Source organism: Nothobranchius furzeri, chromosome 9 (assembly GCF_043380555.1).
Source record: "Nothobranchius furzeri strain GRZ-AD chromosome 9, NfurGRZ-RIMD1, whole genome shotgun sequence".
NCBI classification, from domain to species: domain Eukaryota; kingdom Metazoa; phylum Chordata; class Actinopteri; order Cyprinodontiformes; family Nothobranchiidae; genus Nothobranchius; species Nothobranchius furzeri.
Window position 1 is genome coordinate 42,997,578 of NC_091749.1, and position 17,219 is coordinate 43,014,796.

At 44.3% G+C, this 17,219-nt stretch overlaps 1 protein-coding gene across 1 annotated transcript in view; it reads right to left on the minus strand.

Moving 5' to 3' along the window:
* Window positions 1-17,219, minus strand: part of fbn1 (fibrillin 1) — a 98,427-nt gene that overhangs the window by 68,768 nt on the left and 12,440 nt on the right. Inside the window, exons 5-7 of the mRNA XM_015953558.3 lie at window positions 11,557-11,655; window positions 10,782-10,877; window positions 9,366-9,461 (exon numbers count right to left, since the gene is read on the minus strand). Coding sequence (XP_015809044.1) covers window positions 9,366-9,461; window positions 10,782-10,877; window positions 11,557-11,655 — 291 coding nt within the window. The remainder of the gene's footprint in view (window positions 1-9,365; window positions 9,462-10,781; window positions 10,878-11,556; window positions 11,656-17,219) is intronic.

Consider the following 17,219-nt stretch of genomic DNA (forward strand, 5'->3'; position numbering starts at 1 on the left):
TGGCACCGGTGCTGTGTGAAACAGAACTGGGTCATCTCTCACTCTCTGTCTCCCTCCTTCCTGCTCAGACTCTACTGGAGACCAAATGCTTTTGATTCTTTGTCAACTTCTCCTTCCAGCATGAGGTGGAAACTAACAACGTGCACACCCGTGCAGTTCCTTCTATTCATTTTCCAGAATGAGCAGCTTCTAAATCTCATTTCAGTAGAAATATCACATTTTAATCCCCAAAACTTGGCAGAAAGATAAAAAAAAATCAAAGAAAAACTTTTCTGATTGCCCTAAAAATGTCATTTCTGTCCATGTTCTGACCACAACCTGCTGCGGTTTCACAGAGGGCCAAAAAAACACCAGTCTTCTTAATATTTGATTAAAATGCAACTCTTACACTTTGGTTATTCACTATCTAACCTCGAATTATAGTTGTGAAAAATGTTCTAATTTTAAGACAAGCTCTGCAAACGCAACAAGTGTCTTTTGATTTGAATGAATCAAACAAAAATAAACAATCAATGATGAACAGGGGTCTGCTTCTAGACCTGCAGAAAAAGGACACACAACAATACAACAGGAGCAAGCTATCACTGCATCAGCCTGATGAGGAAATATAAAATCAACACTGTTTTACTGAACAATCACATGATAATAAATCACAGTGCATTTAGTGCAAACCACAGCCTTAAGACATGTGTTGAAAATGCCCAAGTCCATACTTATGAGAGCACCATGTGAGCACCTGTGTGTGTACACGTGCTTGAAAATGTTAGGTTTCTCTATAGGAGCGTCCAATAGAGGGTGTGAGGGGCCACAGATCTGCCCCCCCCAAAAGATGTGTAGGAGATGGAGCGAGCTCGAAGTCCCAGACATCCAGGAGCGGCCCCCGAGCACAGGGACCCCAGGGAGACTGTGACCAGAAAAGCCCCTGCACCCCTCAAGAGGCGCAGAGGATTGCCCCGGCGGGCCACAACCAGCAGCCGGCAGAGTCCCGGGAGATATCAGCAGCAAGCCCACAGGCCCGCCTGCAGCCTCCCACCCCCTAGCGAGCCCGGAACCCAGCGACCTGGGACCCAGGGGCGGCCACCCCCGCCGGGCACCCAGCAGAGCCCAGGGATCCAGATCCCACCAGGCAGCTACCCGGATTAATCAGACAGACGCCAAAAATCTTAAACCCCCTGACCCGGGAGCCACGAACACTCAGGCAGACCAAGACACTGCACTCCACACCAGGTGTGGCAGGAGGAGGGGAGACGAAGATCTATATCATCAAAAGAAGTCCCAGGAGAGGGGAGGACTCAAAGGCCCCGCCTGACATATACAGTCATACACAAACACAGTCACACACTCCCTCCCTCATGCTCACACATGCACATACAACCTAAGACTTACAAAATGCATGCCGGACACCCACTCATGCTCCCCATACACACCCTATTCACTCTGGTCCCGGTACTGCTGCACATTGGGTACAACCATTACCGGTTCCCAGAGTTCGACCCTTTCTGCTGGGGTGCTGATGAGCAGGCTCCCCTGCCCAACACTGAGCCAAGCAAACCACCACCCCAGACCCCAATCAGATGGCTAGATCTCCCTCCTAGCCTCCAGGCCCAGGAAGCGAAGCAACGACAGAGGTGTGCTAAGACCCCTAGTCTCCCTTCCCCTGCTCCAATACAGTGTTGGTGTGTGTTCATGAGGTGTATTCCATGGCTGTGGTGAGAGGGCAGTGCGGGCATCATCTGGCCTATGCCAGCTGATGCCACCACACCGCCCCACTTGCACCCACAGCCCTCTGTGTCTAAGTGCAGTTTAAAATTGGAAGTGGGCACTGGCACTCGGGAAGAGGCTGAAGAATCCCCCTGCCAAATGCCGTTGAATGTGCTCACTCCCAAGGCCCTAAGTGTGTGTTTGAGTGGAATTTCGTTGGTGGAAGTGTTTAAGGTTTAAATAAAAGAAGGCATTCTACCCTTTTCCGAATCAAGACCATGGTCTCAGATTTAGAGGAGCTGATTCTCATTCCAGCTGCTTCCCACTCGGCTGCAAACTGCTCCAGCAAAAGCTGAAGATCACATTCTGATGAAGCCAACAGGACCACATTGTCTGCAAAAAGCAGAGACCTGATCCTCAGGCCACCAAAACGGATGCCCTCAACACTTTGGCTGCACCTAGAAATCATGTCCATAAAGGTTATGAACAGAAAGTTTGAATATGCACGTTAAACCACATGCAAACATAAGAGGACGTCAGCAAAAACAGAAGATGAGTCACATCTTGAAGTTATGAACTCAAACTGTTATGTCACACAAAACAAACCGAAGGAACCAATCCAGTCATGTTGCAGGAGACAAACTAAGAACTCTTGATCAGAAAAGTGTTAAAGTGACAATGTGTAGATTTTATCATTAATCTCTGGAAATATCTGTCGAAATGCTGTTGTAAATGAATTAAAAGATGCCCAGTTGTTGAAATTATTGGCAGTTTCATAACATATAATCATTAAAATCAGGTCTAAAATACACGGTAGCGGGTCTAAATCTCTGGGCGACGCCATATCAGACGCCATGTTTCCTTCTACGGAAGCCTGTGAGGACAAAACACATTTACTGATTAGTAAAAAATGGTTACAAAACATTCAGCAATAATAAACATTGTTTTACACTTTTAACTCTTCACTCGTTGCCAGTGATGAAAGGGAGTCTGATGTACTTGTCATTTTGCTGGAGGTTGAACAATCAGATGAAGTACGCGTTTGAAATTTGTGCTCTCAGGGATTTTGACCCTAATGGCCATCCGTTAGTAAGGTCTTGCTTGAACCCAAAAATAATGCTTGCCTGCAATGATTTAGGTTTGTCCTGCCCCCTTTCGCCAGGGAAAATACGCACCGTCACTTTCAACAAGTTTTAAAAGTTCAATTCAGTAACCAGAATCATGATTCTGCAAGGAACTAATAATTGAAAGTAACTACAAATGTCTGTTATTGTTTTTTCATACGGAAACTTCTAGAATATTGTGCAGCAAGTTGTGATTATAGTTTATCGTGCATTTTATTGTAGATTTTATTTTTCCGAAACGTCACAAAACCAAACGATTGACTTAAGGCCTTTTTCCACTTCAGGATACTCAGCTCGACTCTGCCTTTCCATTAGAGACAATAACATCTCTACGTGGGTGGGAGTGTGTGTGAATTTATGGTGACACAAACACACACACTTCCTGTATATATCTGTGTATATGTGTGTGTGTTTATTAGGCTACGTTACAGGAAAATTAGCAGACACTGATATCCAAATCTACATGTAGCAAAGAGGAAGAAATGTATTTGGTTCTTTTACTAAATAAGTTTTCAACAGGTTTAATTATTAACTTCAGAGCTAAAAAAAGACAAGCAGAGACCAGATTTGCAGCAGGGTTGACAGACAGAATTACTATAATTAAAAGAAAAAGGGTTAAATAAAAAGTGAAAGCTTCAGACTTCAAGCCTTTAACAGGCTGTAATAGTTTTTAATTGGTAGGCGATGAAAGACTGGCGCTGATTACCAGGAGCATGACCTAGAACACACATGGCTTTTTATACTAAAAACAAAAAGGTTCAGAGAAATATTTTCCCACAAAATTCCAAGAATTTTGCTCAAAGTCTCGAAATAAAAGATTTTGACTTGAAATGTAAAAATTGTGAACAGTAAATACGAAATGAAGGATTTCTGACTTGTTCCAGTTAGGTTTAATTGTTTTCTGGTATATCTGATGTCAGGGCTGTATAGTGTGGTAAAGGACTTGAGTGAAAACTGAACTTTGACAAAAAAAGATTTAAAATTCAACGAGGAAACACCACACCACAGATAACCAAATAATGTGAAACTACATCATGAACTACAGGAACCACAGCACAGGCAAACAGAGCGGCCAACAGGGCAATGAGAGAAACTAAGGAATATTCTACAGGAAGGAGAAGTGAGTTGATGATGTACAACAGAGTTAATGGCGGCAAATGACTTAGGAAGTACATCACAAAATACCTCAAATAAAAACAAAATAGGGTTTACTGAATAAAAGAACATTTAGACCCATTGAAGCATGATGTCACATGCCCACCTCCCAGACTCTGGCTGGAGGGAAAGAAGCTGGCATCTCCCCATTGACCACTGTTGTGTTTATCTGTTATTTGCCAATAAACAGAGCTAAATAGCGGTGCAATAACATCTATCAGCATGGTTAACACACATAGAGCTGTAGGCTGCATAAGTAGACAAAAGAAGGGCAGTAAGGTTCAATTTTACAGGTTTCCATCTGATAAAATAAGCTGAACTGCCAATTCTAGTGTTTAAACCGCCCAATGTGAAATTTGAGTTCCTCAACAGTTGCAAACCATCTGGCTGAACTTCCACAGGAATTCCAGATTATATAGAAGCATGCTTTAGTAGATGTCTTATGACAGAATAAAAAAGTAAAATATCTGCCACACATGTCCAGAAACAAACAAGTTATAGCCATCTAATGACTTACATGCTTTTTTAAGTAATTATACGCAACAGCGAGGACGAAGAGCTGGGGAGAACCGACCGACCGAGTGGAAACAGTAGCAGGAGAGAGCTGTGCTGCAGATCAGTCCTAAGAAATAAATGTGTGTGAAAGTGACAACGCCGGTGTGGTGTGTAGTTCTGTGTGTGATCCGCGGTAACAGTCTTGACACAAAACGTGTTGTGTAATTGGAGTGGGCAGCCGCTGTTGTTTGTTTGTGTTTCTGTTTACGTTGCTCATATGTTAATCTCCAAAGAAGAGCGGTCTCACTGCGATCGTTCAGCGTTGACCCGTGAAACAGTTACTCCTTCGGTTCAGCCGTGAGCAGTCCAGATGGCCAGTTGTCCCCGCAGCTTGTTCAGATGGATCTGGAAGCTCAATGCTAAACATTGTTGGCTTTGAGACGTTTTTTTTTTTTTTTTTTTTTTGTTCATCTGCACTTTAGATAATCTAAAGTAGTAAAATCTAGGGATGGACAATATGGTATATCGGCATCAATATCGGCTGTCATTTTTTAACATATCGGTATCGTTTGATAAAAAAAAAACAGGCCGATATTCTCAACCAATATTTTTTCCATCTTGTCACCGTTTGTTTGCCTGTTTCCGAGGGTGAGGGTGGTGATGTGTATTTGTTTAGTCATGTCACAGTGATTGTAAAGCGTAAATGTATGTGGTGTGTGTACATAATAACGTAAATTCAGCTTTAATCATTTTTATTCTATACAAAATCTGCTCATTTTAGATGCATTAATGTCAGTATATCGATATGGGCAAATATCGATTATTGGCCATAACAGTGATCTGAATATCGGATATCGGTATTGGCCCAAAAAATTGATATCGGTGCATCATTAGTAAAATCTAAATCCCTAGATTTTATTTTGTTAGCTTAAATCGCAGAGACAACGCTCTGGATAATGGCTCGAGACCAGGTTCCTGCCCTTCACCTTGTGCGCAGTTACCCGGATGTAAACAATAACTTTCAACGGGTCTATAAGAACAAAACTGCACAGAAAAATAAATGCAGACATCTAAAATAACCAGCAGGAAACATGGAAATGCCAGTGTAAGCTGAGTGTGCATCCATTTCATGTCTCAAAATGAAGTTTCATTTCTTTTACCGTCAGCCTGCCCTGCCCTGTCATTTAGTGACAGGGCAGGGGATTTAGTGTCTGATCAATGCAAGCCTTCAACAAAAACATCTGAGCTTATGAAGAATACAGACAAACGCAGCACTTTAACAGTCAGCCGAGGTGAACTGGGAGAAGCAGACAGCTGTAGGGTGAAAATGGTGTCATTTCATTCGTCATCCTTCTGTCTCTCTCTGTGCTGTGTACAGCTGGGGGATCCACCCATGTCACATACATATGGGATTGATCACACGCGTGTACACACACTCACACGCAAAGAATCACAGCTCAATACAGCCAGATTTGGTCAGAAATGATCAAACGGCCTTTAGAAATGCTCTCCGTGTCACAGTGGAGAGTTTGTCTTCTGTCATGTTTGTGCTGAGGAGGTGGAGGGAAGCCCATTGGGAAGTGGGTCAGTAAAAACTCCTGGAACACTAAAGAAGTATTCATACCTGTAAAAAACAGCTTTCACGTATTATTTCTGCTGATTTCTCTCTCTCTCTCTCTCTCTCTCTCTCTCTCTCTCTCTCTCTCTCTCTCTCTCTCTCTCTCTCTCTCTCTCTCTCTCTCTCTCTCTCTCTCTCTCTCTGTGTGTGTGTGTGTGTGTGTGTGTGTGTTTCCATTATGTGTATCTGGGTGGGGTCTCTTTATTGGCAGGTCGGCAGATTTCTCCATTCTCCCAGAACTAATAAGTTTCACACACACACACACAGACACACAGACACACACACACACACACACACACACACACACACACACACACACACACACACACACACACATGCACACACAGAAACTTGGATACCTATCCACTGAGACTTGAATGTTAATAGAACAGAGGCTGATAGAGGAAAATCAGTGAGGCACTGAGAGACAAGAGAATCCCTCAGCGAGCTGACTGACTTCCTTTTGCTGATCTGGTTGCTGATTTTTTTATTTTTTTATTTTTTTTGTGCAGCTCACATGTAGCCGCGATCCAGGCCAGTATTTCACCAGCATCCCAAGTGAGCTTATTGGCGTCACAGCAAATGCTTGATTTTATTGCTCTGTAGCTGAATGACTCTGCAACAGGAGAAGGACCCTGAATGCAACAGCAGCCTGGCTGTATCTCACAGAATTACACATTCCAACCCAAATTGCATTTGTAGCCAACAAAGAACGCACTGATGCACCAGTCAGCTGTGCCTGGTCGTGGGACCGTGGGTCATCAGATCACCAGTCACTCTGGCAGCAGGCAGCTCTGCAGCAGTGATGTGTTCATGCTCTGACAGCAGCAGGATATTTCTACATCCAAGAAAACCTCAGAACCCTGAGTGCAACAGCTTCTACCCTGGTCAGATCACATGCTAGTGGAAAACTCGTGTTCTTACTAATGTGATAAGATCAAGCTATAATGGAAATGGTTCTGTAAATTGCATTAAAAACCAAGTGAGGTCTGCAAACATGTGCTTTATGCATGTGTTTATTTGAGAACACAATGACTTTCCCCTGGGAGGGGATGGATTATAGCCGAGGAAATTCCTGTACAGAAAGTTAAACCTACGTTAAGTAAGTTACACAGTCTACCTTTAGCTCTCTTGGTTTAACCAGACAGAGAACTAAAGTACAGAGAAAGTTACTCATTAATAGAAATCAATCTGTTTACAATAACTTGTTTTTTATTTGGAAGAAATATTAACAGAAAAGTGTATGTCTTATACGGGAATCAAAACCAATCAGGGGTTCAAACTTTGCTACTTCATAAATGAGAAAAAATTAAGACAACATAAATTGATTTTTTTAGTCCAAACTGATGTTTTACATATTAAAGGTGCCATATTAATTCTTGGAAATAGCCGTTCAAGCAAGCTACATAAAAATATTAAATAAATAAATCAAAGGTCTGACTCCTTTCCAGCTCACCATGGAGCCACAGAATCAGATGGTGTGTAGAAAATGGCACAACACTGGCTTGTGACACTGAGACACAGCTCTGCAGAGCTGCTAAGGTCAATATTTCCAGAACATACTACGAACCAAGCTTCCTCCAATTCACTTCGTGGTGATGTTTGTTTAATTTAGCAATCGGGCTCATGAGTCTCTAAGGCATTAATTTTGTATGATAACATCAAAAAAAGCTTAAAAACCACTGAATTAAATGATACCAAAAGAATAGTGCATGAACCATGGCAGGAAAGATTATCAAGCCAAAGGTGGGCAATCAGGGAGCAATTTACCGTAATATAATCGCAGTCATGTGATCTCACAGGGAGATAAAAATCTGTTTGTCACTTCACAGTGAGAAAACTCAAAGGCAGTGAATTAGTTCTGAAACAGGAGAGTTTGAGGAGATGGAATAAACATCAAGTGGTTTTAATTTTTGATTAAAAGTAGCTCATTACTTTTCGCCTAAAGGACTTCAGCGTTTTACATTTCCAGAGACTCTGGCCAGAACACGGATACCAACTAAGATCCCGGACCGGATTTCTGCTCCAAACATCTGGAGGGGGGAATCTGAGTTAAATTGGGCCAAACCTCCTGTAGTTTGAACCCTGCATAACTTCTGCACCAGGAGACTGATATTACGTCTTCAGACTGCTTCATTTTTTTAACAGCAAACAACCAGAAATAAAAAAAAACATGTAGAAAAGTCAAATAATGACACAAAGTACTGAAAAAATAATCATGTGAGCAAAATAGTACGGGAAGACACAATAAACACCTCACCTCCAACCCTGCACCATATTATGATGAAGAAAAAGGACCGCTTCAAAGCACAGCAATAAGTATCAGCTTTAATCAGAGACTCGTATCAATTGAACAGAAAAATGCAGCTGACAGTGAGTGGCTTGTTTGCATTCTCCTGACTTCACTAAGTAAGTTTTAAAACCAGATGTGGCCTTAGCCTGCACATTACTTCCTCCACCACACCAGAGAGTTTCTGAGATTCATTAGGTTTCCTGAAAAGTACGAACATCCAGAAGATAATGTGTGCTGAAGAAACGTTAAATTTGAATTCCTCAGCAGTTACACACCATCTGGCTGAACTTCTACAGGAATTCCAGATTATATAGAAGCATGCTTTAGCAGATAAGTCCAGCACTTACTAGTTTCAGGGGTTAGCGTAAACATCAAAGGACGAACGCTCTGCCAGACTCCGACTGACAGGTCTCTGAAGCATAGGCTTGTTAGGAACCGTGTTGCTAAGTAAGAGCTCTGCGACCAATCCAAATATTAGTATTAAAAGGCCAAAACTTTGACCCCAAGATGTTCCTTGTGCCACACATTCACACACACTCAGAACACACACCAAAAATGTTAGAATACACATGAGCATAGCTTCAGATTGCCCTTAGTTTGTATGTGATTGTATGCTGAGGAGCCCTTTTCCAAATGTGTCAAAGAGTAACCACAGGAGAATGGGAGGTCTTCAGTTCACGAGCAGCGCACATGCAGAGAGACATCAAATTCCCCCTAAATGTTGTTTCAGAGCAGATGTGGAAAATAACGGTCATTTCTGAGCTCGAGCTCAACGTGCAAATGTTCCACAACAAACCACATTTGTGTAGCCGGTGGCATGACTAAACAGTCACAGAAATCCGCCGCCATTCAGCGCTGCAGAGTCACGTTTTTACAAAAGCAACACGTGCTGATTGGGAAAGCTCTCCCACAACAGTGAGGAGGGAATGAAATGCATGAGTGGGAGAAACACTCAGCTCTGCTGTGTGGGACTCATTACCTCTCTCGCACTGGGCTCCGGTGAATCCGTATGTGCACACACATCTGTTGGGAGCCACACACCGTCCTCCATTCAGACAGCCATTTTCACAAACCGCTGGGGAGAGGAGGACAAACAAACCACAAGACAACATGAAGGCTGCACCACATGCTACAGGATCACTGTCTGAGCTACTTAAACTGGTTTCTGTCTTATGAGATTTTAGTTCTATTGTTCATAAATAAAATGTGTTCATCTCAGAAACGTGGGAATGTCACAAAACGGAGGTGTGAAAAAGCATGTACTATCAACAACCTGCTTAGCGTTACAACGGCCTGAAATAGAGTTATTTTTCAAATTGGAAGGTTGGCCAAACATGAAGTCATCAGCTACATTATTGATGTTATAGATGCTTTTCAGCAATACCAAGAACTGAGCTGGATTTCTGGCATCAGCGGACTTATGTCATCCACACTGGCTCTCATAATTTTCAACTTTTTTTGTTCAGCTCCACTAAGTAAATGTTTTACTCCTCGTTAAATGTCATGACAGTGACAGATGAGCAGCAGAGATGAGACGAGACAACACAAAGTTTGATGAGTAAATGTGACTGCATCAAGGGCTTTTTTAAAGAAGATAACTGACTATGTGAAGGCAGAATGCACTAAAACCCCAGAAATGCACGTGAATATGAACAACTATGGATAAATGAGACTGTATACGCACTGATTCTGAAACCAAAGCTTCAACTGGTTTTTCTGCTTCCATCTGAAACATATCCTTCATTGCAAGTATAAAGTACTTTGTTGTTTAAACATCAGTGGTGGCTCAGGTTCACCGGGGATTTGTGCTACATGCTAACTCTAGCTTGGTCTCATGGTGGAAAAGCTAACACTAACAGAACTGTATTAAGGTGAACTATTTGTGTTTTGAATGGAAGATGGATGTGTAGCCTTTGAGTCTGAAAACCCAAGGGAATTTTTCCTGGGTCAGTTCCTGTGGTTCCAAAGTGAACTTTCTGTCTATAAAAAACACCCAAGTCTTCTCTTGATTTATAACATCAGTAAACATTTTTCTAAAAGATAAGGACTTGGCTTAGTTTCAAGTCTTTATTCAAAGACACCCCTCTCAAAGTCATTAGATGAGGCCATTAGAGGTGGAGCTATTTATGATTGGTACAATAAACACGTACGGTGTCCTCAGGCTCTTAAATGTTTCAGAAAACTGAAGGAAACAATTAAATGACCAAATCCAAAGCTTCAAACTCCAAATCAGTGATTTATGATTAATGGGAACTCAGTGGTTTGTGTTAATTGGTTAAATAAACATTTTAATTACTTTACACAAGCTTGAAAAGAAAACTGTTTTCAAACAAGAAAATAAATCATTGTCTGAATGCTACACGCTAACGCTAAGGTGCACCAAAGCCATCCTTACGTTGACCACAGTGATTTCCCACGTAGCCTTTCTGACACTGGCAGTTGTCTTCTGCACACGTTCCCCCGTTCATACACCGAATGTTACAGTGCTGGACTGTGGGTCAAACACACAAATTCAAGTTAGAGCTGGTCTCAGGGTCCTTAAGCAGACATTACTTTGGAATTTATCAACTTAAACAAAACAATTTCCCAACAGTCATAACTCAGATATTATAATCCAAGAATTTTTTGTTGTGTAAACATATGAACACACTGGTTTGAATCTTTAAAAGAGAAACATAGAGATGTTGACAGTGGTCTTTTTCCAAAGCACACACACAACAACCAACAAGATTGGCTGTTATTTCCCAAAAACATGATTGCAACACTCATCAACTGCTACAGTCCTGAGGCAATTTCAACAGAATCTTTGACTTAGTAACATTTTTTTGCCACGTACAAACCTAAAATATCTGACCCACTTATATCCGCTTGTGAAAATCTTTTCCGCATTAAATGAAATATATGACATGCCTGCATATTCTCTGTTGTTTTCCAATGTAATAGGATGTCAGGTGGTGAAATGTTGCAGACACATTATGAATAGAAATGTTAAGACGGGATGGGGCTTTCAAAAGAACTGTTCGCTTTCAATGCACACTCCTTACAGCATGAATCATGATTATCTGCTGGCCAAAGGCCAGTAGACCCCTGACCAATGCATAATAAAAACTAAAATATATATCAGACTTCAAAGACGTTGGATTTGAAACTAAAAGAAAGAGCTGACCAACCTGACTTGGATCCACAGGATGAAGAAATCTGCCCATTGGGGCAGGTGCACATGTTGGGTCTGGAGCAGAAACCATCTCCACATGGACTCCGGCAGATCGCTGCAAATAGGAACAGGACACGCCGTCAGGTGCAAGACAAAATCAAGATGCAATGCTTAAAGGTTGAATATGGAACAATTTCATTATCTCCACAAGCGTTTAGAGGTGTGCAGAATGAAGGTACAGTATTTCCTTTAAAAGCTATATTTTAATTAAAAAGTAACCAAAATTTTATTTTGACGGGTACAAGATTGCCAAACCGTCCGCTTGGCACAGCGAGGCTGATACTGTGGAAAATGGCGAACTCGGCAAGTCAAGTGGCTGCTTCTGAGCCCAGACGATGCCATTATCCTCCTCAGAAGAGAAGTGACCATTAAAGATCTAAAACCAGGGTGAGTTTAGGAGAAGCCTACAATAGATGGACCCAAAAAAAAAATGTCACGTTTCGGCAGCAAACCTGGTATCCCGACGAATGGAAACCATCTTCTGTTGTTGCAGTTACAGCCTCCACACTCTAGATGTTGCTATGGATGTCGCTATGGTGTTCGTGTTCCTATTCCACCTTTAAGCTCTTAAGTTTTTCTAAGACAAAAATGTATGTCTGTTTCTCATGCTCACCAATTTATTGATGGTTTAACATCTCTGTGGTAATTTAACACCCTGCATCTCTGCCAATAATTTTAATCAGAACTAAAAATAAGAATTTTTACTTTCAACATATTTTAAGCTTGGTAAAGTCCTATTAGTAATGACATGGAGCTATTTTCTTCTTTTTGTTTTACAAAACATCTTTGTCACTTAGTAACTTCTGTGGTCAGTTGCAGCCCACAGACTGATGCTGGCATGGTCCACTGACCCCAGGCTCTATCAGGTAAAATCCAGCCACTGTCACTGATCCCCTTCTTCATGAAACCCACAGCTCATTAGAGCTGCCACCGGCACCTTGCCAACTGACCAGAGCAGATACACAACCCTGCAGCTTCCCAGACCTTCCTTCCTGCTGAGCAAACCAGCTGAGGTGGAGCAGCAAAAAAGAAAAAGAGAGAAACTACACCTGGAAGAAAAGTTAAAATTCTAGAAAGATGGCCAAATTCATAAAGATTCTGGATTGTGAGACTGACTCAACATCAGCGACTCCAAATTGAAATGTTTGTTTGCAGCAGAATCAATTCCTCTAAATGACTCCTATTCATTTTGGCACAAGGACAAACAGCAAGCATAAAAATGATAATACACACCATTTACATAGAAATGAACTTGATCTACCGGTAAGTATGTTGCAATAGGCTATTTCCCGGCTAGGATTTTCACTTGACACAAAAAAGAAAGGGGCACAGGTGTGTTAATATGGGCTGCATTCTATGTAGAATGAGTTCAGCTTAGAACAGAATGAGAACAGTTGCAGGTGTGGAATGCAGCCCTTGTTAAGACACCTGGACTCTACTTTCTGTTTAAAGACCAAGTTCACTTCTTTTTTGAACATATTTACAGTTTTCTATAGTATAACTGAGTCGATCTCTGAGGGAAAAAAAGCTGTATGTGCTCCTGATTCAGGAACTAGAAGGGAGTCATATCAGAGCTGACCTTCAGATGACAAGATTTGGAGTCTTGTTTACTGATATTCAGACACCTTGCCTCTGACTGGCTAACAGCAACGCAACTCTACCTCTGACTCTGGCCTTGTTCGAGATGAGCCAGTTCTGTGCAGATTAGATCACCGGTGATTGGCGTGCAGTGCTTGCCGATTAGATTTGTGTCCGACTTGACGCCGACTTGCTCTGACGTCATGCATACGTAGGCAACGATAACCTCGTGAGATCAAGGCAGCCACAGATTTTGGAGTAAGGCGCTACAGTTGCTCTCCACCGGCTGCAAAACCTAGGGCATGACGGGAAACGCCTGGCTCTCTCACCTGATCTAAGATCTGATTGGTTCAAATTTTGATCCGAACATCCGGTGGTAGAACATGAAATGTTAGTTGGTCACATGTATTCTGTAAATGATGTTACGTTGATGATGAATACTATATAGGCCATCGTCGTCGTCGTCGTCTTCCTCCACTTATCAGGGTCCGGGTCGTGGGGGCAGCATCCCAACTAGGGAGCTCCAGACCGTCCTCTCCCCAGCCTTCTCCACCAGCTTCTCCGGCAGGACCCCAAGGCATTCCCGGACCAGATTGGAGATATAACCTCTCCAACGTGTCCTGGGTCGACCCAGGGGCCTCCTGCCGGCAGGACATGCCCGAAACACCTCCCCAGGGAGGCGTCCAGGAGGCATCCTGACCAGATGCCCAAACCACCTCAACTGACTCCTTTTGATCAGGAGGAGCAGCGGTTCTACTTCGAGTCCCTCCCGAATGTCCGAGCTCCTCACCCTATCTCTAAGGCTGAGCCCGGCCACCCTACGGAGGAAACTCATTTCGCCGCTTGTACCCGCGATCTTGTTCGTTCGGTCATTACCCAAAGCTCATGACCATAGGTGAGGATTGGGACGTAGATCGACCGGTAAATCGAGAGTCTGGCTTTCTGGCTCAGCTCCCTCTTCACTACGACAGATCGGCTCAGCGTCCGCATCACTGCAGACACAGAACCAATCCGCCTGTCGATCTCCCGAGCTAGAGCTGAAAGTCAGAGCTGGATGAAGCTAGGAGGACCACATCATCCGCAAAAAGCAGAGACGAGATTCTCCTGCCACCAAACTCGACACACTCCACACCACGGCTGTGCCTAGAAATTCTGTCCATAAAGGTAATGAACAGAACCGGTGACAAAGGGCAGCCCTGGCAGAGTCCAACCCTCACTGGGAACAGGTCCGACTTACTACCGGCTATGCGGACCAAACTCACGCTCCTCTGGTAAAGGGACTGAATGGCTCTTAACAGAAAGCCACCCACCCCATACTCCTGGAGCGTCCCCCACAGGGTGCCCCTGGGGGCACGGTCATAAGCCTTCTCTAAATCCACAAAACACATGTGGATTGGTTGGGCAAACTCCCATGCCCCCTCCATCACCCTTGCAAGGGTATAGAGCTGGTCCACAGTTCCACGGCCAGGATGAAAACCACATTGCTTGTCCTCAATCTGAGATTCAACTATCGATCGAACCCTCCTCTCCAGTACCTTGGAGTAGACCTTTCCAGGGAGGCTGAGGAGTGTGATCCCCCTATAGTTGGAACACACCCTCAGGTCACCCTTCTTAAAGATGGGAACCACCACCCTGGTCTAACACTCCACAGGAACTGCCCCCGATGACCACGCAATGTTGCAGAAACGTGTCAACCACGACAGCCCTACAACATCCATAGCCTTGAGATACCCAGGACGAATCTCATCCGACCCCGGGGCTCCGCCGCTGTGTAGTTGTTTGACTACCTCAGAAAATTCTGCCCCCAAGATTGGACAGTACATCCCCAGGTCTTCCGGCTCTGGTTCCTCCTCGGAATGCACGTAGGTGGGATTGAGGAGCTCCTCAAAGCATTCCTTCCACCGTCCAACTATAGCCCCAGTTGACATCAGCAGCTCCCCATCCCCACTGTAAACAGTGTGAGCGAGTTGCTGCCTCCCTCTCCTGAGGCGCCGGACAGTTTGCCAGAACCTCTTTGGAGCGGATCGATAGTCTTTCTCCATGGCCTCACCAAACTCCTCCCATGCCCGAGATTTTGCCTCGGCAACTGCCACTGCTGCACCCCGCTTGGCTATCGGTACCTGTCTGCTGCCTCTGGAGACCCACCGACCAGCCACGCCCTGTAGGCCTCCTTCTTCAGCCTGACGGCACCCCGAACCTCTGGTGTCCACCAGCGGGTACGGGGGTTGCCACCACGACTGGCACCGGCCACCTTGTGACCACAGCTAGCAACAGCCGCCTTAACAATCGCAGAGTGGAACAAGGCCCACTCTGAGTCAATGTCCCCCACTGCTCTCGGGATGTGGTCAAAGCTCTGCCGGAGGTGGGAGTTGAAGACCGTCTTACAGGTTCTTCTGCCAGGTGTTCCCAGCAGACCCTCACTATGCGTTTGGGTCTGCCAGGTCTATGCGGCATCTTCCCCTGCGATCTGATCCAACTCACCACCAGGTGGTGATCAGTTGACAGCTCTGCTCCTCTCTTCACTCGGGTGTCCAAAACATATGGCCACAGGTCAGATGATACAACTACAAAGTCTATCATTGACCTGCGACCTAGGCTGCTCTGGTACCAATTGTACCGATGTGCATCCTTATGTTCAAACATGGTGTTCATTATGGCAAAACTGCAACTTGCACAGAAGTCCAATAACAAAACACCACTCAAGTTCAGATCAGGCTGGCCGTTTCTCGCAATCACACCCTCCAGGTCATGCTGCCATTGCCTATGTGAGCATTGAAGTCCCCCAGCAGGACAATGGAGTCCCCTGATGGAGCACTATCTAGCACTCTTCCCAGGGACTCCAAAAAGGATGGGTACTCTGAACTGATATTTGGCCCAAAAGCACAAACAACAGTCAGGACTTGTTCCCCAACCCGAAGGCGCAGGGAAGCTACCCTCTCCTCACCCGGGGTAAACCCCCACACACAGACAGAGAGTCTTGGGGCTAACAAAAAGCCAACCCCAGCCCTCCGCCTCTCACCCAGAGCAACTCCAGCAAAGGAGAGTGTCCAACCCCTCTCAAGGACTTGGGTTCCAGAGCCAATGCTATGTGTTGAGGTGAGTCCGACTATAGAGCTCCGGACCCCACGTGACTCTCAGTTAGTAGATGCCATATTGGCAGGTAAAAGAAGCTAAACAAACACGGATGTAAACATGAACGTGAACGGGATCGGCTTGGATTTTACTTCGTCAGAGTTTACTTCACACTTTAAAACCGAAGAAATCGTTTTATATAGTCAGAAATTAAATAGACTAAACATCTCCGACCCTTACCGTGCCCCTGGGATACTTTTTAAAAACGCCAGAAGCTGTCGGAGCGGTCTTCTTACCGGACCTGGCCGGGGAACCCCTTGGGATTCCCCCGGAGGAGGAGGCGGCTGGGGAGAGGGAAGTCTGGGACTCTCGACGCTACTGCCCGCTCCGACGCCAGAAGCTGTCGGAGCGGACTTCTTACCGGACCTGGCCGGGGAACCCCTTGGGATTTACCCGGAAGAGCTGGCTCAGGTGGCTGGGGAAAGGGAAGTCTGGGCCTCTCAACGCTACATGCCCCCGCAACCTGACTCCGGACACGCGGAGGAAAATGGATGGACAAATAACAGATTTACACGTAAGTAGTTTAAATAGAGTGCTGTGCTGTTTGAATGTATAAACTGAACGCCAAGAGAAATCACTAGTTTGATTGTTTTCTGTGAATAAAATAAAAATGTCAGGCAGGAGCGTCTCAGGATCTGTCTGAGATCTGTCTCAGTGAGACAGATAATAGCAATCCAAAGTGCTTTTTATGTGTGATCTGACAATTGATCAACCATTGCTTAAAAATTAAATACAGCTTAGCCGGTTAATTGCTGTGATCATAAAACACGGAAACGGCAGCACGCAGAAATCACGAGGCACCGTTTTACGTGATGTTTACTTGTTGCTATGAGTAATAAGACAGAAAAAGCCACGCCAAAATAAGTTTAGGAAGCCCACTAAGAATCGTAATAAAAGCATTTAAAATAA